The 20,030-nt window shown below is 54.0% G+C and overlaps 9 protein-coding genes across 9 annotated transcripts; 6 read left to right on the top strand and 3 right to left on the bottom strand.

Annotated features, from left to right (window-relative positions):
* Positions 1 to 207: 207 nt before the first annotated feature.
* On the top strand, positions 208 to 1,810 carry JN550_011032 (uncharacterized protein; the record flags this gene model as incomplete). The annotated part of the gene is made up of 6 exons (XM_049309353.1): positions 208 to 321; positions 372 to 412; positions 468 to 766; positions 825 to 1,439; positions 1,497 to 1,717; positions 1,766 to 1,810. 6 exons carry the CDS (start codon positions 208 to 210, stop codon positions 1,808 to 1,810), a joined length of 1,335 nt encoding a protein of 444 aa, XP_049166980.1.
* A 541-nt stretch (positions 1,811 to 2,351) lies between these two features.
* JN550_011031 (uncharacterized protein) lies at positions 2,352 to 3,544 on the top strand (the record flags this gene model as incomplete). Its single annotated transcript, XM_049309351.1, has 3 exons — positions 2,352 to 2,449; positions 2,622 to 3,407; positions 3,454 to 3,544. The coding sequence occupies 3 exons, from the start codon at positions 2,352 to 2,354 to the stop codon at positions 3,542 to 3,544; spliced, it is 975 nt and encodes a 324-aa protein (XP_049166979.1).
* A 798-nt stretch (positions 3,545 to 4,342) lies between these two features.
* JN550_011030 (uncharacterized protein) lies at positions 4,343 to 6,775 on the bottom strand (the record flags this gene model as incomplete). The annotated part of the gene is made up of 2 exons (XM_049309350.1): positions 4,343 to 6,442; positions 6,512 to 6,775. 2 exons carry the CDS (start codon positions 6,773 to 6,775, stop codon positions 4,343 to 4,345), a joined length of 2,364 nt encoding a protein of 787 aa, XP_049166978.1.
* Positions 6,776 to 7,933: 1,158 nt separating this feature from the next.
* JN550_011029 (uncharacterized protein) lies at positions 7,934 to 9,603 on the top strand (the record flags this gene model as incomplete). Its single annotated transcript, XM_049309349.1, has 2 exons — positions 7,934 to 8,322; positions 8,373 to 9,603. 2 exons carry the CDS (start codon positions 7,934 to 7,936, stop codon positions 9,601 to 9,603), a joined length of 1,620 nt encoding a protein of 539 aa, XP_049166977.1.
* A 651-nt stretch (positions 9,604 to 10,254) lies between these two features.
* On the top strand, positions 10,255 to 12,070 carry JN550_011028 (uncharacterized protein; the record flags this gene model as incomplete). The annotated part of the gene is made up of 3 exons (XM_049309348.1): positions 10,255 to 10,339; positions 10,404 to 10,502; positions 10,704 to 12,070. The coding sequence occupies 3 exons, from the start codon at positions 10,255 to 10,257 to the stop codon at positions 12,068 to 12,070; spliced, it is 1,551 nt and encodes a 516-aa protein (XP_049166976.1).
* A 774-nt stretch (positions 12,071 to 12,844) lies between these two features.
* JN550_011027 (uncharacterized protein) lies at positions 12,845 to 13,550 on the bottom strand (the record flags this gene model as incomplete). Its single annotated transcript, XM_049309347.1, has 2 exons — positions 12,845 to 13,331; positions 13,534 to 13,550. 2 exons carry the CDS (start codon positions 13,548 to 13,550, stop codon positions 12,845 to 12,847), a joined length of 504 nt encoding a protein of 167 aa, XP_049166975.1.
* A 695-nt stretch (positions 13,551 to 14,245) lies between these two features.
* JN550_011026 (uncharacterized protein) lies at positions 14,246 to 15,317 on the top strand (the record flags this gene model as incomplete). The annotated part of the gene is made up of 3 exons (XM_049309346.1): positions 14,246 to 14,330; positions 14,391 to 15,158; positions 15,211 to 15,317. 3 exons carry the CDS (start codon positions 14,246 to 14,248, stop codon positions 15,315 to 15,317), a joined length of 960 nt encoding a protein of 319 aa, XP_049166974.1.
* Positions 15,318 to 17,177: 1,860 nt separating this feature from the next.
* On the top strand, positions 17,178 to 18,614 carry JN550_011025 (uncharacterized protein; the record flags this gene model as incomplete). The annotated part of the gene is made up of 1 exon (XM_049309345.1): positions 17,178 to 18,614. One exon carries the CDS (start codon positions 17,178 to 17,180, stop codon positions 18,612 to 18,614), a length of 1,437 nt encoding a protein of 478 aa, XP_049166973.1.
* A 549-nt stretch (positions 18,615 to 19,163) lies between these two features.
* JN550_011024 (uncharacterized protein) lies at positions 19,164 to 20,006 on the bottom strand (the record flags this gene model as incomplete). The annotated part of the gene is made up of 1 exon (XM_049309344.1): positions 19,164 to 20,006. The coding sequence occupies one exon, from the start codon at positions 20,004 to 20,006 to the stop codon at positions 19,164 to 19,166; it is 843 nt and encodes a 280-aa protein (XP_049166972.1).
* Between the last annotated feature and the right edge of the window lie 24 nt (positions 20,007 to 20,030).

Here is a 20,030-nt window from a genome sequence, read left to right as displayed (position 1 = left end):
GATCTCGTAAACCGAATGTCCTCACCTCAAGTGTGAGGCCTGGAACTTAAATACGTGGCCCCTCACGAGGGTTCATGAGAGCTCTGCCGAGTATAAAGCTCTCATCTAGTCCAGGTTGACTAAGGGCAGATGAGTCTCAGCAGAACTACGTTGCGACTACTGTGCAATCGCAGGGTTTCACTCCACACAAGAAGAGCTCTCAACACTATGGCAACTGCGTATACTGTCAACATCAAGCCGGATAACACCGGCCTCTGGCATTTCGGCCAGAGTGAATCCGCTGCCCAGAAGGCCACTGAACTGTTGAACAAGGATATCGAGGTACTCCTCCAGAAGCCCTAGGTGCCTGGTCCGGTGGTTAACATGACCAGAAACATCATGTGTTTTTCAACCAAGATGGCTTCCACAACCAGTAAGATCAAACAACTCTGACTAGGTGACTACAGATGGACTAACCAATGCCATAGTATAAGCCACCACCTTCTGGCACTCTACGGCACTGGCGCCTCTGCGGAAGATCTGGTCAAGGGCTATAGAGAGAATGAAGACTATCAACGGCCGGCGATGAAGGCGCATGAGAGCCTGTTCGAGGATCTCCGAGACTGGGACAAGGCCAAGAAACGCCTGGGCAAGGAGCAGTACTACACCGATTGGCTCCTCTTCTACCAACATGAGATCGAACGCCTTGGCTGGCAGAAGGCACTTGCCGAGTACATGTTCAAGGGCGATGAGCGAAGCGACGACATGTTCGTCCGGATGTACGCAGGTAAGTTCTCCGTTTGCCCAACTGTCTGGTCCGCAGACTCATGTACCGGTGATCACAGGCTTCGTCCACCCATTGATTCAGCTTATGTACGGCGTGGAATGGGATCAGCCAGCCATTGTCGCTATGGCTTTGGCTCAAGCCAGCGTTCACAATGACCAGCTCCGGAAGTTCCTCATGGAAGCTGAGGGCCAAGCAAAATCCGCCCCCACGCCCATGCCGCGGATTGCTTCACTACTAGATGACATGGCCAAAGATGAAAAGCTTCGAAACTCGCCGGACCTCGACGACGGGAATAAGGTCCGGGATGGTGTGCTGGGAAGGGCTTGGGACGAGGCACTCAAATACTCAGCACAAGTCAAGGTTCTCCCGGAAGAACTGGAGGAAAGAACCGCCGAGATGTTCAACACGGCGATTTACGAGGCATCTGCTGCCGCGATCTACAAGGACAAAGACCCAAAGTACGAGTTCTTCCTCATGCACCATGTCAACGTGTCCCCGATCTTCATCACCCTCAACAAGCAGGACTGGATCTCGGTAGAGAATAAGGTCCGAATGCTGGAATGGAAGATTCGCCTCGATTTGATTCAGTACTCCGCAAGGGGTTCCCCCAAGTTGAGCGTGGATAAGATTAAGAATTATGTACCCAAGGAGAGAAAGCCTGGCCCAGCAGTTGGTATGTCCATCCACCTGTCTGCCCCTTGTCACACAGATCCGCTGACAAGAACTGCAGAGCTCCTGCCACGTATGCATCAGTTCGTCGATGACGGGCATGCGATCAAACTATTCCGAGCCATCGGGGTGGGCAAGGAGGCGTGCAACCCCTACGCAGACAAGGAATGGATGCCAATCAAGGGAGATCTCTGGAACCAAGTCGCACACATGGTGGCTGACTCAGTCGAGGCCCCCGGACCTACTTGGGTTCGAAATGCAGGGTTCGATGAAGCATGGAAGGTAAGTCTCTATGTGAGTATTGAATGTATATGTCTGACATCATTACAGGAAGTTCATGATCGGCCTCAAGAGGGTAAAGGCCAGAGACTATAGTGAACTGCACAAACCTCCACCAGGTAACCTGGCCAGGACGGCACGTACACTGGTCGCCTTGCTCCGCAGAACGGCAATGGCGAACATCGGAATATATGCTTCGTACATTATGTATCAATATCACCAACTGCTGACTATGTCGCTCCCCAAATTGTCTAGTCTAATTCTGTTCGAATTGTCACACCGACCTGCAGTATCTTGGGTAAGACGGGTGGTCTAATTCAAGTTCAAATCTGTTGTCGCATCCTCCATCCTGACCGTTGGTCGCAGATGTATTTCATGCAAAGTTTGGATCATCCTTGGAATCAAGGTAGACCGTCAAGGCGGCTCCGATTGTATTTTCGAGAGACCGGCTATTTGGTACCTGCCCGTTACAAACAAGTAATCATCAACATTCGAGCAGTTCCCTGTTCAGTACATTTTTCATTGATCTTCAACTTTTCTACAATTTCACTTTGGGTCTACACCACTTGGGCCTCACTTTGTTGCAAAATCAGAGAATTTGGATCCTTTGAAGCCCATACTTATCATCACCCACTGCATGGCCCGCAAGCGTTACACCGTAACCTTGGATATGCCGCGGCGTCGGGCAGCATCTCCCACTCCGGCATCGCCCTCTAAGCGCTTGAAACTTTCCACGTAAGTGAACATGGAACCATCAAGGCCTGTCGAGGCTGTGCTATGTATTTGCTTCGCCGAAGCCGTATCCGGGATGAGAAGACGCAACATAGCGATTACTGTGGCGATCGCTCCAATGCCTCGAAACCAGAAACCACTTCCCGTTTCACGACATGGCTGACTAGGACTGCAGAAACTACGAAGAGAAAGTGAAAATCAAGGTCAAGAATGACGGACGGGAAGGTTACTTCCGCGTTCCCAAGGAGAAGATCATGGAAGCTTCGGCGTCCTTCCGACGCAAGCTTGCTGACGACACGGGAGACGAAGAGCTGGAGATGGAAGATGTGAGCCTCCAAACGTTCAACGTGTTCTTCGACTGGCTGGACGACCAAAAAATAAGCATCAAGGGTCTAGATATGGTGGAGGAAGATGACAAAGAGGTGGACGGTCAAGAACAAGACTCTCTGACAGCGACTACGCGAAACGCCATCAAAGATGCTCCAACCTGGTTGACTGATAGTCATCGCTCATACCCACGCATGCAATCAGACTATGTGCTCGCCAAGCTGCTGGACGTCTATCTTTTCAGCAGGGCGTATGGAGTGCCCTACCTCGCCTCGGAGGTGATCCTCACGTGGCAGAGGTTCCAGTGGAAAGTTCAATGTTTGACAGACCAGCACATCATCAAAAAAGGTCTAGAACAGCTCAACATCGAAGATCCGCTCGTCCGATACTGGATCTCAGATCACGCGCACCACTCAACGTTTGAAAAGGACGACAAGTACAACGCCCTCAGCCCTCAGTTTTTGGTAGCCATGTTACACGTGGCAAAGAAACGAGGCGATAAGGGAGGCTACAACCGCGACAACCCCGATCTCGAATGGTGCCGATTCCATGGGCACGAGACCGAGAGGGAGCAGAAGTCCTGTGAGGCCAGTCGCCCCGATGACTACGATATGCAAGAGAAATCGACGAGGCAGTACGAGCCACTGGCTGGACTGCGCAGATCATGTCGGCTGCCCCAGGTGCAGCAACAGCAGCTGCCAGGGCTTGACTCTGGAAGAGAGCCGCAAGACCCGCGACGGCAGTTGGAAGTGCGAACAGAAGGGATATTAGGGCTAAGACGTTCCATCCGTGTCAGAGCTATCCAGGGAAGCTATCGCGTAAGCGATGATGAAGACGACAGCGAAGAAAACAATGAGGGCGACGATCGGGGCGACGACCAGGATGACGATGGAGGCAGCCTCTTTATTTGATTTCGACATGAAATGCATAGAACGACTCTGCCTTGAGATCATGTGGCAGACATGGTCAGCGCAATGAATTTCTCTGCGGGCATCGGGATGTAATAAACAGAGCTGCGTAGCCTAGGATTTCAAAGGCGCAGAGGGCATCACGCCTAGTCTTGCAAGCATATAAGTTTCTCATGGCACACGGGGGAAATCCGATGAGTGAGCTTAGCTATAGCCCTTAATAGACACATGCATGCCGTTGTATATGACCACATTCCCTCTCTTGATGCGACGTAGTTGCGAAATCTCATCCAGACTCAGATTGCCACTGCACTACAGTACGTCCACTTCCACCTGGGACGATCTCCTAGAATGTACGTTAAAAGATATCATGTGGGATACAGCCAAGAGCTGCACGAGCGGAAAGCTCCACGTCACTCAGGTATCAAATTTTGTGGTCTTGCTGTCTTCATGTCCATCATACCGTCCTAAAGTAATACAATATCCACGGAAATCTCCCATACTGGTTGGTGATCTGTGCCTCCACCCGCGGAGATATTTTGTTGGTTTTGCACATGGTTCCAACCACACCTGGCCAAGAAAGAAAAGTAGCAATGAAGCCCGCTGCTCTTGATGCACATGTCGAGTCTTACATTTCATCCCCAGAAATCAATAAGGTTCTTCAGATCGCTATCAGCGGCTCCTCGGCGCGTTGTGGCCCTCGCTCGTCCCTTCCCTCCCCGTCTCGCCCGTGTCCCTCCGTGGCCGTCTGCTCAGCCTGAGTCCCCTCTGTGTTTCCCGAGTTCTGAGCATTCTCCGAGTTCTCCGCGTTCTCCGCAGCAGCTCTTGCGGCCTCAGCCTCAGCCTCGGCTGCCTCGCGGCGCTGACGTTCAGCTCTTGCTTCCGCTTCAAGGTGTGCGATATGTCGCTCGGCCACGCCCGGCGCGATGCTAGCCAGGAACAGAAGCCCGGCTCTTTCCAACCTTCTAGCCTGGTTCATGAGCCAGTTTGCTCTCGCGTTCTGTCTCTCATGTATCAACCGGGCAGCAGTATCAGCAGGTGTTGTCGGCTCTCTCCTCTCTCTTTGGTCCGCTGGCTGGCCGTTGGGGGCCTGATCGTTCGCAGCCGCATCAGGCCGTTGACGACCGTGGTTGTCAGCCAGAGGCATGATGTTCTCTAGATGTCGACGTATGGGCACCCAAATTTGTTCTGCCATCGGGTTAAGCAGCCCAGTGTTGATGATAAATACCGCGAACGCAATAGCCATCACAGTGAACCACCGTTGCCAACTGTCATTGCCAGTTGTGAACCACCAAACGAACAGGCCGAGACGGATGATCAACCAGATATGTGGCCAGATTTGAGCGACTGCGATCGCGCGAACTTGAACATTGCCAGGCCGAGCGATCGCGTGGTGAGGCTGATGCTGGATGTGGGGCAAAGGAGGCAATCCTTGTGCAGGAGCTGCTTGACCTTGAGGTTGAGGCTGTGGCTGGTTTTGGTTCACGAGATTGTCTCCAGGGGTAGGTGCCCAGATGCCTCCTTGAGGCGGCCTGAATTGGCCTTGAACCTGTCGATGTTGTAGGTTGGGCATATTGACACCAGGTTGCATACCATACGGCAGGAATTGCTGGAATTGAAACTGATGTCGAACTGCCGGGTTCGGGAACGATGCTTGTGGAATCTGAGGAGTGAAGTAGGTGCCCGAATTGCCATTGATCAGAAGTGCGCGGGGCCCCTCGGGAGACGACAAAATGTAAACCTCAGGGCCACCGGGGGAGGGTTGCTGTTGCTGTTGGGGCAGGTTTCTGGATTGACTGCTCGACCGGGGCACAGATCGAGATCGGTCTGGGTTTCCCATGGCACTTCCACTTCGTGAAGGAGCCAGAGGGGTGGTAACACGTACCGGTGGGATAGGCTGGTTGGCAGCGTTGTTGGCAAGATTCACCAGTGACGGTTCGCTCGTATTGCGTCGCATGGCGTCCGCCATGACCCTGGATGCTACGGACCCAGCATCGGCAGTCCGGATGAGGTTTTGGACTTCGGCGCCCGAGAGCTGTCCTCCGTTCATCCCCGCGGGTGGTACAGAGCGCGGGGGAGCGGCACCGGTAGGTGGTCTCCAAATGTTTTGAACATCCGGTGCCGCAAACGGGGAACCTGTCCGGGTGCTTCTCTGAAAGTTCTGAGGAGTCGAGACGGTCTCGTTGACTGTGATGCGCCACTGCTGACCATTGGGGCCTAGGCCTTCTCGAACGACGGTCCTCGTACCATCCGGCTGGAACGGCGAGGCCGTTCTACCCGGGGTGTTGCTACCTGGCGTTGGCCTTGGGTTTCCCTGCGCATCCTGCGCTCCATTCAGACCCATGGCCGCCCGTTCCCTCTGGGTCTGGTTGATCATCTCCTGAAGTCTGTGAGGATCCGCCATGCTTGCTGCCCATTGCCTCTGCTGTTGGGCAATCTGGTGAGGATTGAAGCCAAAATGCATATTCGGCGGCGCTCCGTTTACCGCACCCATGACTTGCGGTTGCGGGACGCCAAAAGGGAAGTTCGGGAAATGCGCGCCCGGAGGCAGTTGCGGGGGATGTGGGAAAGGCCCATGGGGGATATGATGGCGCTGGTTTGGATGTTGTTGTTGGTGCTGAGTAGGAGGAGCACTCGACGGCTGATTGTGGCTCGGTGCTGGAGCCTGCGTGGTAGTTGTAGGTACTGATGTGCTGGCTGGACGAGCATCGGCGAGATCGCGCAGGACAAGGTGTAGAGTGACAGGTTCGGAAGAACGAATCTGTGGTAGAATAAATTAGTCAAATGCCTTGTCGACCGAACAAGGTACTCGTCTGTGCAAAACACTCACCATATCCTCTCCAAATATCTCCAGCATGGTCTCCTCGTCTCTCGCCAGCAGCCGCCCTCTGTGTATCAGGCGCTGGGCACTGTCGGCGGGCTTTGCATCGAGGGTGTCCCGGATCTTCTCCTTCAGCTGGCGCACTGTGGTCTTGACGGGAAGCTCGGGGAAGCTGAGGCCGCGGGGGACGGCAACCGAGGGCGATATGAGTTGCAGGGTGAAAGTCGAGCCTTCGCTCCCGGACGGGGTCGTGTCGGACGAGGCGGAAGCCATTGTGATCCAAGAAAAGTAGTGAGAGGTCGGAGCAGTGCAAGGCGGTAAATCAAACGGGGTCAAGGGAGTGTCGACCCGATCCGGGGCTGTGTGGTGATCGTCACCGAAGCTGTTTACGAAAAGACGGGCTTCATGTCAGGCATCGAAGATCATTCAAGAAATTCGCTGCGTGACGTGAAACATCGCAGTCTACAACAAAAGGTCAAGGCCAACTGCAAGAGGTGGAAGAGGCCGCGTGGACGGAAGAGGAGGTGGCTTCAGAGGATATTGCAGGGCCGGTGAATGCAAGCAGTCGTCGAGGTGATCCGGCCACTAAACAACACGACGACGATTTGTCATGTCATTGTCGAGGGGAGCTTTGGTGATGTGGGAAGATCAGCCTTGTCCCCCAAGTTGGTAATATCCACGTTGGCCTCTCGGTATTGCGGGACCCCTGGCCGGATCATTTAGGTACCTCACCTGAGTTAGGCATGTACCTGCCTACCTGCCTACAGTGGGGCGGTACTGGCTGCCCTGGTGCTGACGTACTGCAACGAACAAACCGGTCTCACTGACTCGGCCAGAGGGGCGTGTTTCGCATTGAACACGCGACAGTAATTGCAGTCTTTTTGACGCTTACGAAATCGATGGGACTTCTGTGTATTGTGGACAAAAAGCTTGCCCATCAAGTAGTGGTAGTAATTCGGTGTGCTTGCTCAAGAGAGTTGGCCTCCCGTTCCCCAAAACTACCGGTACTGGAGTAGGTACCTGCGCCGAACAGTACCTAGACTAGTTGGGTACAGCACCTGGGTTACACGGCACGCTCAGTGCACTTCCAGAAGGTGACCCCATCCCTCACCTTGGAACCCGGCAGCTTGGAATCTGCCGCTAAACACCGCCCGTAGCTCTGGGCTTAGTGGGCTGGACAGCGTCATTGCACTAGCAAAGCTGCATTAGACCGAGGAGCTCGAACTGATCCGTAGACCTGGGGAAACCGACCCGCCTGCGTACAGACACAGCTCAGTGTCATCCCATCGTCTCACAATAAGGGCGCGGGAAGTCTGCAGCTCGGGGTTGGCATAGTATCCTCTCTCTCGCAACGCGCATACGAGACCGAGCTTCTGAAATACGTTTACCACCAAGTTGTGATGAGGACGCCTTAGCTGCATCGACTGCACCATGGCCAGCTCGCGACACATCCCCTCAACCACGGCCATGTCGGGAGCTTTGCGTGCCCCTTACAGCTCAGGCTTGATCCGACAACAATATCGTGCAGCCCCTAGGCATTGTACCCGACAATTCGCTTCCACTCCGCAACCGCAGTTCCAGCACTCGTCACAGAAATGGCAGAATAAGGAGAAGTTCCGGTCCCGCTTAGGCTCTGCCCTGAGAAACACAAAGGTCCAATGGTACCCGATACCGATCGGCCTGGGTGTTGGCTTCCTCGGCCTTGTGCAGTTCTACAAGACCCAGGCTCGAGAGAAGGAAAGGCTCGAGCAGGAGGCTTTGGATTCGGAGCCTGGCACGCGCCCAAAGAAGAGGCCAAGGATACGACCGGAAGGACCATGGTACAGAGCACCCATCCTTGATTGATGAGACTTACTAAAACATCTTCTAGGCAGGTCCGCGTCATGTCCACACTGCCCCTGAAGGCACTGTCGCGGCTTTGGGGCAAGTTCAACGAGCTTAACATACCGTATTATCTACGAGTCCCCGGATTCAAGCTTTATTCTTTCATCTTCGGCGTCAATCTGGACGAAGTCTCCGAGCCGGATCTTCACGTCTACCCGAATCTGGCTGCCTTCTTCTATCGGACTCTCAAGCCCGGATCGCGACCCTTGCACCCAGATCCGAATGCCTTGCTTTCTCCCTCGGACGGCAGGGTCCTGCAGTTTGGACAAATCGAGGGGGGTGAAATCGAGCAGGTAAAGGGAATGACCTACAGCATCGATGCCCTGCTTGGCAAGAACACCCCGACACCCAGCATTTCTAGTCAGTCCTCAAGCGCGCCGGACCAATCCACCGAGGCTGAGCGCGCCAAGAGCGAGCTTCATGGTAATGAGGAGCTTGTCAAGCAGGATGAGGAGTTTGCTCGCGTCAACGGGATCTCTTATACTCTGCCTAACCTTCTGTCAGGCCCAAACAAAGGTCGCAAAACTGGCACCGATCTGGAGGATCAATCCACTAGGCCGTCAAGCCCTAGTGCTGTCTCCGAAGTCCGCGCAGACCTGGCCCTTGGCGAGAAGCCATGGTATGATCTCTTGTCGCCTGACAAGAAGAACAGCCTGTACTATGCTGTAATTTATCTGGCACCCGGTGACTATCACCGATTTCATTCCCCGACGAACTGGGTTGTAGAACGACGTCGCCACTTTGCCGGCGAGCTCTACTCAGTATCACCCTACTTGCAGCGGACCATGCCCGGGCTTTTCACGCTCAATGAGCGCATTGTGCTACTTGGGAGGTGGAGATGGGGGTTCTTTAGCTACGTTCCCGTTGGTGCCACCAACGTCGGTTCTATCAAGATCAACTTTGACAAGGAGCTGCGGACGAACTCTTTGACCACTGACACTGCAGCCGACCATGCTGCGGAAGAGGCCGCCAAGCGAGGTGAGCCCTACAGCGGCTTCTCAGAGGCCACCTACGAGGCAGCAAGTGCAGTGCTTGGGGGCCATGCCGTGAAGCGCGGCGAGGAAATGGGAGGCTTCCAGCTCGGTAGCACGATCGTAATGGTATTCGAAGCACCAGCCCACAGCGATGCTGAGGGCTCGAAGCGTGGATTTGAATGGGCAGTACAGAAAGGACAACAAGTCAAGATGGGACAAGCTCTAGGATTCGTCGAAGAATAGAAGATGCACTTCTTTCTTGGCAGATCCTCAAGCCATACGAACCAGGCTAACTGGGAGGGAATTTATCTACGTGACATTTGCATGCTCGCGATAAAGGCGATAAAGACCTGCGACCTGCAGAGAGGCTTTTTGTAAGAAATCTGATCTACTGTAACTTAGGACCATGTGCGTCATTACGCTCACAATACCGTCTCATTCAATGCACTCCAATTCAGAACCGGGACGCAGGAGCGTCGGAGTGGATCCAGTTTCTCTTTGTCTTGCTAAACTGGAGAATTTTTTCTCTAACGTAACGGGAAACACTAGAACACTCCGATAGGAGCCGCTGACCATGCCTTAAGCTACTAACGCTGGGCAAAGGCATATGAAATGTGAAATGAAGTTGCCATTCACTAACAAGGAGAGAAAGTTATTGCAATTGTTTGAATCCTGATACCCAAAGCTCCTACTGTCCTCAGGAGCCGCGCTGCGATAATTAGGACTTGCGAATAGCGAGGCCGAACATTTAACCTCAAGCCCGACGCCTGACTCAAGTCACCCGAAGCCTGCACTTCGTGTTGCTCGGGGGCCCTGCGACACCACATTGCGCGACAACCAGTCAACACAGTGAGATAAGAGGTAGCACGTCGCTACCGGCGCAGTTTGTTCAGCATGGGATTCACTGCTGTTGTGGGAGACAACGGGGTCTACCCAGAGTCAAGGGTGCTTATAATAATCACCGGCGGCACGATATGCAGTAAGTGCTTCTTGATTGCGACCGCTCTCCAACTTGTCATATGGATCACTGACTTTCAGCGAAGTGCAACCTTTACCAGATGGCTCAGGACTTGCTCCAGTAGATGGATTTCTTGAGAATGCTATGGCCCCAAGGCCATCATTCAATGATAGGTCTGAGAAAGGTTAGTGCAGATTGCCATCTTGGTTGCAACCAGAGCAGACGTATCGGGGACGTCCTATAATTCTAGCAAACGTCCCCTACCACAACCCGCGGTGCTCCGTTTGCTTTGTATGTTGTGCTCTCTGGCCAAGTACACCGGTTTCCTGTAGACTTATTCCCTATCAAGGAGTTGCAAGGTGCCTCCACTAACGCATCTAGGCAGTCAAGCTCTCAGCCATCAAAGATGGCGAGAAGGTCCTCCTTGATAGTCTGAGAACACCACCCAGCTCTTATTCGCGGCACGTCCGCTATAGCGCACTTGAGTTCTCACCACTTCTCGACTCGTCGAGTATCAGCTCAGATGGCTGGACGCAGATCGCAACCACGATCAAGGCCAACTACCACCTCTATGACGGTTTTGTGGTGCTTCACGGAACCGATTCCCTGGCATACAGTGCCTCGGCTCTATCATTTATGATGGAGGACCTTGGAAAGCCTGTTATTCTTACGGGATCTCAGGCCTCGATCTTTGCGCTTCAGTCGGATGCTGTGGACAACCTCCTGGGCTCCCTGATCATCGCAGGGACCTTTGTGATCCCGGAAGTATGTCTCTTCTTCCACCACACCCTCTTCCGCGGAAACAGGACCACCAAGGTGTCGGCCTCACAGTTCCAAGCTTTCGACAGCCCGAATTGCGCACCTTTGGCGAAGGTTACCAGCATCGGCGTCGATGTGAACTGGGCCCTTATCGAGAGGACGACGAAGATTGCACAGTTCCAGGTCACACCGTACCTGGACACCACGCACGTAGCCTGTGTGCGGATCTTCCCTGGTATCAAGCCCGAGATGGTCGATTTCGTCCTGCGGGTGCCAGACCTCAAAGGCCTGATTCTCGAGACATTCGGCATGGGTAACGCACCTGCGGGCTTGGACGGTAGCCTGACCAAGGCCATCCGCTCCGCGGTCGAGCGAGGCATCATCGTGATCAACGTCTCCCAGTGCACCAACGGCTTTGTGTCGCCGCTCTACGCACCGGGCTATGCCCTCGGCAAGGCTGGCGTCGTGTTCGGTCAGGACCTCACGACGGAGGCCGCGCTGACAAAGCTCTCCTACCTTCTCGCCCTCAACATTGAGCCTGCGGAGGTGGCGGCACGCATGTCGAAGTCGCTGCGTGGTGAGCTGACCGAGCTGGCCACGCCCGCGTTCGCGCACCCCGCCGGCCCCGAGGACCTCAGCAGCGCGCTGTCCGGGGCCGAGGCGGCGTTCACGCTGCTGGGCTACGCGATCGCCAAGGGCAACCTGCAGGCCGTCAAGGACCTGCTCGAGGGCGACCAGGTCGGGCACCAGCTCCTGAAGCGCGCCGACTACGCCGGCAACACGGCCATGCACCTCGCCGCCGTGGGTCCGAACAAGGACATCCTGAAGGAGCTGCTGCTGCGCGGTGCCAGCGTGCACGAGCGGAACAGGGCGAACAACACCCCGCTGTTCCTCGCGGTCAAGATGGGCAAGCAGGACTTCGTGGACCTGTTGGAAGTTGCTGGCGCCATGTTGTGGGAGGAGGAGAAGAAGGAGACTGCGGCTAAGAACTAATGATAAAGACAAAGACAAAGACTTACACGATTTCCTTCCTCGACAGGGTAGGGTAGAGCTGTTTCTGGAGTGTTCAGAATTGATGTTACACCAAGAATGAGCGTTTCGCAAAATTACTAGAAAGCAAGAAAGATGATTGTTTCGCAGACTTGACGAGTTTATGCGAAGAGCTGGGGATCGATGGGGCTTATCAAATGATGTGGGTGACGAATTTGTCAGTTTATAGTGATATCAGTCTTGATGCTACATTGCGCAAAACCGAATGACTTGTCGTATGGTAACTGCAAATCCACAAAGCCTACAGGTCTACTAGCAGTAAACATCCACCACCTGCGATCCACAAGAATCTGGCAGCTTTGTACCTGAACATCTCGTATGACCCATCCGAACTCAAAGGAAGAGAGAAGTCTCCTGAGAGAAGTCTCATAATGCTAGGGCAACCGCGGCTTCTCGAAGGAGACAATGCAATTTATACAAAGCTGCTTGTCACCACCACAATAAGAGCGACCTTGATCCTGAGACAAAGGGACCACGTCGCTGTCCAATAAAGTATTTTTCCTTCACTGGTTCACATCTCGAGCCTCAGGCAGAAGCCGTTCCTATCCTACGCTCGGTAGCACTTGATATAGATGGGCAACGCAAGGCTCTTTCCTCGATATACCTCACTGTCGACAAGTGTTCCATCTGATACAGGGTAGCCCATGCACATTCCCCATCATGTGCAAGCAATATATTTACTACTCGCTCTGCCGCAACGTCGCGTGCGAGTCCCTGCTAGGGCAACGCCGCAGAAATCGTTACTGTCCCAGGGCCCTCAGTGCCCGGCGTCTCGGCCACTGTTGCGAAGGCCTTGTTGTCGCGCGCGAGTTTCGGCATCATGAAGGGCCACTCTGCGCCGAGTGCAAGGGCGCAAAATCCAGTTCCAACAACAGCAGACAGAGCACGGAAGCCGAGTTTAGCGATACCTCCCTGTCGTCGTTGGGGCAGAAACCAAGAACCTTGTTCGAATACACTTTCGAAGCAGCTCTCGAGAGCCAGACAAAGAGACCCAAGCATCCGCACAATAGTCAGAACCAACTTGAAGTCAAAGGGACAGGGGACGGTGACGGTGACGGTGACGAATGGCTGGAGGTCACAAGTCCAGGCAAGAGTGATGCCGACCTGTCTTGCTCCAGATGCAAGAACAGCCGGAGACGCTTCGCAAGTACTGCGAGCTACTATGGTCTTGACGCAAAGGTGAAAATGGATGAAAGAGGGCGCCCTGGGGGTTATTGTGGGAGTAAACGCTGCCTCAAGTGGAAAGAGGGTGTGCGGTGACAACTACAAAGTTCTACCGACAGGAAGCACGTAAGACTTATCATGACCAATTTCCTGATTTGATCGATTGCCCACCAGGTCAAGATCAACCAGAAGCTCTGACTGCACCAGCGATGTCTCAATGAACGCAATCACGAACTACTTACATGCGGCCCGGCATCATCTCTGTTAAGTGACGATGATTCAAAGAGACCTACAACAGACTATCCATTGCAAGCATGACATCTAGGGGCCATAGCCAGTCTGAATTTTGCTCGAAAGTTCTTCGTGGGCTTGTTTTGGTTCGGGATATGATGCTTCCCTCAGAGTAGGCAACTCGAACGAGGAAACCCATATAGTTGGTTGGTCCCTCATCATATACTATACCTTGGCCGATGTCGTCAACAGCTGCAGGTAGACATTCAGTAGCCGTACTAGGCATTTCGCCAACCTCCGAGAGTGGATCACCACAACCACAGCGTCGCCGATGAAAAAGTCAACCTCGGCGTGTCCGTCCTTGGGTGTGGCTCTTAGTGTTCCACGAGGTCATTGGCAGTGGCAATGAATGGCTGGCTTTGTTTTGCCCCACCCCCACTGACAGATGCGCAGGTACGGGCGCTGGAGCCTTATGTGAGCCTGTGCGCTAGTAACCTTCCAAGGTTTAGCTCCAGGGTCCAGAGGCTGATGTCAGGATCGGCGCAGAGGTGAAAGAAAAAGCTTTCTATTAAGCCCGGTCTTGAAGTTGCGTTTTTCTCGTGACACTCATTCGAATTCGAGTTCACACAGTTCGCTCAGATTTAAACTTAGCAAACGGCACCGCAACTCAGTATTCCCATCTTTCTTTTGATTATTATACTAAACTTGTCTCAATTCAGCAAGATGACCGCAATTGAGGAAACCAACGTTACCTACGAGCAACTGGCCGATCTCGAGCAGGATTTCGAGGATGCCGAGCTGGAGATTAGTACGCACCCTGCAATTTTCCAATCATGTTTATGCACATTGAGCTGACCTCCTTTGTTAGCTCGTCAGCAGGCGGTTCTCATGAAACCTCTGTACGAGAAGAGAGCCAAGACTGTGGCTGATATCCCCAACTTCTGGCCATTGGTCTTTGAACAGTCCCCCCCTGAAGTGGACTCCTACATTCAGCCTTCGGACTCGGCTGTCATCTCCACCTCTTTGAAAGCTCTCTCGGTTTCTCGATTCGAGGTCGAGGATGGCGGCAAGGGCGACCCCCGAAGCGTGGTCATCAAGTTTGAGTTCAATGAGAACGAGTACTTTGAGAACACTGTCCTAGAAAAGAAATTCTGGCAGCGTCAATCCAAGGATGGGAGATTTTCTGGACTCGTCAGCGAGCCCGTTGCCATCAAGTGGAAGCCGGGTAAGGACCTAACCGAAGGGCTTCTGGATCAGGCCGTCGCAATCTACGAGCAGGATAAGAAGAGCGGCCGCACCGGCCTTGTGAAGGTTAAGGATTTCACACCGGAGCAAAAAGCTCTGCAGAAGAAGATCCAGGCCACTGGCATGGGCGGTGTCAGCTTTTTCGCGTTCTTCGGCTACCGTGGCTATCCCGTCTCCGAGGAGGAGAGCCGCCTGGCGGTCGAGAAGGACAAGGAAGAGCGACGCCTGAGGGCGGAAGGAAAGAGCAAGAACGACGATGATGAGGCACCAGAGCTGGTCGAGGAGGGTGATGAGGATGACGAGGAGGAGATTCTCGAGATCTTCCCGGATGGAGAGGAGCTCGCCGTTGCCATTTCTGAGGATCTGTGGCCGAGTGCCCTCAAGTATTTCAGTAAGTGACTTTACCATTTGCAAGCCAAAACACATGACTGACAAACTTCCAGCACAAGCACAGGAGGTTGATGGTATTAGTGAAATGGACTTCGAGGAACTGGAAGATGATGAAGATGAGGAGGATGAGGAGCCACCCGCCAAGAAGCAGAAGGCTTGAATGTGATAAGCTTCGTGTCCCTGTTGCCTCTTCGTAGGGGTAACAATGTTGACTTGGCACGTTGTGTTGGGCGAACGAACAATTGGCGATGATACCCTTCGACCTTTGAATGGACGCACAGCCAAGTTCTACTGCGCCCGCTTGATTGCTGTTACACTTCCATAGATTTCGATTCGTGGCTCAAAGGGAGAGCCAGCCTCTTTGACATAAACAGCTAGCTCGAAAACAAACAAAACAAACAAACACACAAGATCCGTGCAATACCTGCTTACAACACTGAATGAGGTAATCTAGAATAAACACAGCTGATGATAGAAAATCATGAGAATGCCCTGCATTAACTGTAATAGTTGTGCAGATTCTCGCCTCATAGGTCCGCCTGCTAGTGTGCGTCCAGGATAGGGCAGGGGCAACGACGTATAACTGCTGCGCTCTGGCCGAGCGGTAAAGGACGGTCATTTCTTGCAATTTTTTTTTTTTTTTTTTTTTTTTTTTGCAAATCTATCAAAGTTGCCGGTCTGGTTCATGGTCTTATTCTTTTTGCTCATTCCCTTGATTATTCTCCATCTCGCATCTGAATGGTCTCTAACACGAACAGTCTTGGATTTCGTCCCATCGCCCAAACTCGTCGGGCGTTTGGCTCATAGGATCTGATAGAAGATCGGCGTAAAACAAAACTTTCAGAGCGACAGAAGATCGCGGCACAGAACTAATTCCGTCACAGCCCAAGTCTCCGACAGCCGCCACGGGCATGTTCGTGGATCCAGAGTGCCAACACAACAGTTAGCTCGCCCTCAAACAGCCGTCTGTGCTCTTAGATTTTCTGGGGATCTCCAAAAATAAGGTAGGGGCGCTTAGCCTGTTTGGGCTTAGCTTCGAACCGGGCAGCTCTGGGCCGGCAGATGGAAGGGGTCCACGGCCATGGGATCCTCTCATCGCCAGGGGTCCAGCTGGCTTTCGCAACCTACATCTCGACTTGTACTCATCCATCCGCCTTGCTCAGTCACAATGCTGCGGCCACATCGATTGACCAGATGGCGCTCCTAATGAACTAATTCCAAATGCCAAGCTACAACCCAGAGGCGAGGGTCTCTGCCTATTATCTTCTTGGCAAGTATTCCCGTGCCTGCAGGCGGCTCACCAGGGGTCGGCCATGAATGAGACGAAACTTCGCCAAGAGCGAGACGAAAACCGTTTCATGCTTGCCCCGACCTGACTACACAGCCTCACCGTCCACATGCGAGGTAACAGTCTCGACCAGGTGGTGCTGCAGAATGCTTATCGAATTAGGTCATTCTTGGCCAAACTGGCCGCGCGATTGGGGGTCCTGGTCATGATTGACCTGATGTGAAGCATTGTGGCGCCCTGTCAGCTAGCATCCGAGCTGACCCTCTCCCGTCAGAATACGACACGGGTAACGCTGGCTTTCTCTCCTTGTCACAGTGTCTCTATACTCTTCCTTCATTTCAACATCGCTTCTAGACCGAGGCCCTTTTTTCCTTTTTCCTTTCTCATTCGGCAGGCCACGCGACTATTCTTGTCGCTATCCGTTCCTTTGTTTCTCCTCGCTCCTGGTAGAGTTCTTTGTTCGGGTCTCGCTTCTATTCGTCCCGGTGACATTCTTTCGTGCCAATTGGTTGCGTGACGATTACACTGGCGGGCAGTCCATTCTAAGCAACAGCAACTAATACGAGCTGGCGCTTCGCCCACCTCGTGATACTTGGCCACTGTTGGGAGCAATTCTTCGCTCTACCCCGATGGCAACAGTTTGATTCAGCACATATATTCCAACGGCTCTTGGTCAGCCGATACATTGATCGACTTCGACGGCCATTCCTTTCTTTTCACACACTTTTCAACATGAGGTTTCAATTACGGGCGGCAGGCGTCCTCGGTCTACTAGCAGGAGCGACACGGGCTATTCAAGTCGATTTCAGCAGTGATGGTAGGGTCACTCAACACCTGTCAAAATCAAAGACTAACTCCAAGCCAGACTCCATCAAGTCAACAGCAAGCACAATCGCTTTCGGCCTACTGAAATACTACACAGGAAACAACACAGGAGATGTGCCAGGAAACTTACCGGATCCCTATTTTTGGTGGGAAGCTGGTGCGATGTTTGGGACCATGGTAGACTACTGGTTCCTAACAGGAGACGAGACCTACAATGCTGTGACGATGCAAGCATTACTGCACCAGGTCGGCGACGATAGAGACTTCATGCCACAGAACCAGACGAGGACGGAAGGAAACGACGACCAAGGTTTCTGGGCGATGGCAGCCATGTCAGCGGCTGAGAACAAATTTCCAGACCCCCCAGCCGACCAACCCCAGTGGCTGGCCTTGGCTCAAGCAGTATTTAATGAATATGTCGAGCGATGGGATACGGCAACATGTGGTGGAGGGCTGAGATGGCAAATTTTCACGTTCAACAATGGCTTCAACTACAAGAACTCGATCTCGAATGGCTGCTTCTTCAACGTCGCTGCTCGGCTGGCAAGATTCACGGGCAACCAGACATATGCTGACTGGGCGGAGAAGGTTTACGACTGGATGTCAGACACGGGTCTGATCACGTCGGATTTCAAAGTCTTCGACGGCGCAGGTGTTGAAAAGGGCTGCCAGGACATTGATCAAGCACAGTGGACCTACAACGCAGGCATTTTCCTGCACGGGTCTGCCGTCATGTACAATTTCACAGGGGGCAACGCAACTTGGAAGCAGCGAACTCAAGGCCTGCTAGACCAGACATCGTCTTTCCATTTTGAAAACGGTATCATGGTGGAGAAACCTTGCGAGGACGGAGGTTTCTGCGACATCGATCAGCAAAGCTTCAAGGCATATCTACTTCGCTGGTTAGCTGGCACGACGCAGATGGCGGACTTCACCTTCGACACAATCATGCCGCTCCTCAAGTCCACCGCCGATGCGGCCGCAAAGCAGTGCACCGGCTCACCGTCAGCCGCCGAGTTCAAGGGCAAACCCGGCACCGCATGCGGCTTCCAGTGGACCAAAAGCCCCCAGTTCGACAACCTGGTCGGCGTTGGCGAGCAGCAGAGCGCGCTGGCCGCCGTCATGTACAACCTGGTCCAGAAGACGACACAGTCCGGCAAGGCCCCCGTCACAGCCGACACGGGCGGCACCTCCCAGGGCAACGTCAACGCCGGCGCGTCCATGCAAGACAAGACGCCCAACAGGCTGGAGCCCATCACCACGACCCAGAAGGTTGCGGCTGGGTTCGTCACAACAGCTATTGCGCTGAGTGTCATGGGCGGGTGCTTCTTTATGATCAAATAAAACCATGCAGGCGATACCATGGATAAGACAGTGATGTGAAATGATTATCAGGGTACATAGCTTGGGGTCCTTGGAATATGGGCGGCTTGATTAGAATCACATAGTGCATGTGCCGGGGCGTCTGGAGTAGGACGATATGGCTTTGAAAGCCGTTCTGGATAGTAATTTGAATAGAGCTATATGCAGTTTACAGGTCGCCATTGAGAGTGTATCGACACACCATGTCCCTGCTTTTCAGGGTTTGAAGTCTGTAGTCTATATAACCTGTATATGACGTCTACTCTCATATGTTACATGATGTGCCCGATCCCTAGCACCTAGTCCGCTTGAGCGATCTCTTTTACGAGCCCCAGTTGTGAGCAGTTGGGGTCCGAATTTGTGCCGCCTCAGAGGCGTCTCGAAGTGACGCTGACGTTCTTTACTCCATCTTCGCTAGATTCTCTACGAAGCCGTGGAGTACTTGGCACCGTGCCTGAGCCTCCCTCATAGTTTCACAGCTCCTACCCCCTTTCCAACTCGGGATATATACAACTAACCCAACCAGCACAGCTATGGCCCCTCGAAGACGACCCTGACGACACCAGGGAAGCGGCCCTCGATCTTGACCTCCTTGCCGCCGGCCTCCTCGGCGGCCTCGCGCAGCTTGGCCAGCAGCTCGTCGCCCTCGTCGCGGGTGGCGGCGCGGCCGTGGCGCTTCTTGGCGAGCATGAGCTCGACGCGCTTGCCCTTGGCCAGGAAGTCGCGCAGCTGGCGCAGCTTGTAGGCCAGGTCGTTGGGCGCGATGGCCCAGTTGAGCTCCATCTCCTTGCGCTTGAGCTCCTTGGTGCGCGCCGCCTTAGCCTTGTCGGCCGCGGCCGCCGCGTGCGCCTGCTTGTCGATGATGCGGCAGATGGGCAGCCGCTCCTTGGCGCCGCGCGCCGCCACGTCGCCCTCGGTCATCGAGCCCAGCGTCAGCGCCTCGTTGCCCTCCCCGTCTTCCCCTTCGTCGGGCGACGGCCTTGCCGCGGGCACGTTGACCAGCACCAGCGAGTACTTTTGCCGGTTCAGCGAGCGCAGCAGCTCGCTGGTACGCTGGGGCGCCGAGAGGGCCGCGGAGCTATCAGGATCGAGTGGTAGGCCGACCACACCCGGCTCCGCGACCCGCACCCATTTGTACGGGATGGCATTGTCGGACGGGAGGCGGTTGAACTTGTTCTGCGGTTTGGGTTTCGTGGGCTTTGGTCCCATCACCCGCAGTTGCCGTGAGCTAGTGCTGAAGAGTAGGCGTGGCGACAGGAAGGGCGTCGCCGCTGATGCGGCGGCTCGTGCCATCGGGGTGGTTTCGAGGTGCGCGAGGAAGACCTGTCGCAGCGCGCGCGACGGCGAGAACAGGCTGCAGTGTCGAGGCGGCATGATAGAGGTTCGTGTTGGAGGGGA

Source organism: Neoarthrinium moseri, assembly GCF_022829205.1.
Source record: "Neoarthrinium moseri strain CBS 164.80 chromosome Unknown scaffold62_Wmoseri_CBS_16480, whole genome shotgun sequence".
NCBI classification, from domain to species: Eukaryota; Fungi; Ascomycota; class Sordariomycetes; order Amphisphaeriales; family Apiosporaceae; genus Neoarthrinium; species Neoarthrinium moseri.
The sequence above is the reverse complement of the archived record's forward strand: the minus strand, read 5'-3'. Positions and strand labels throughout refer to the sequence as shown.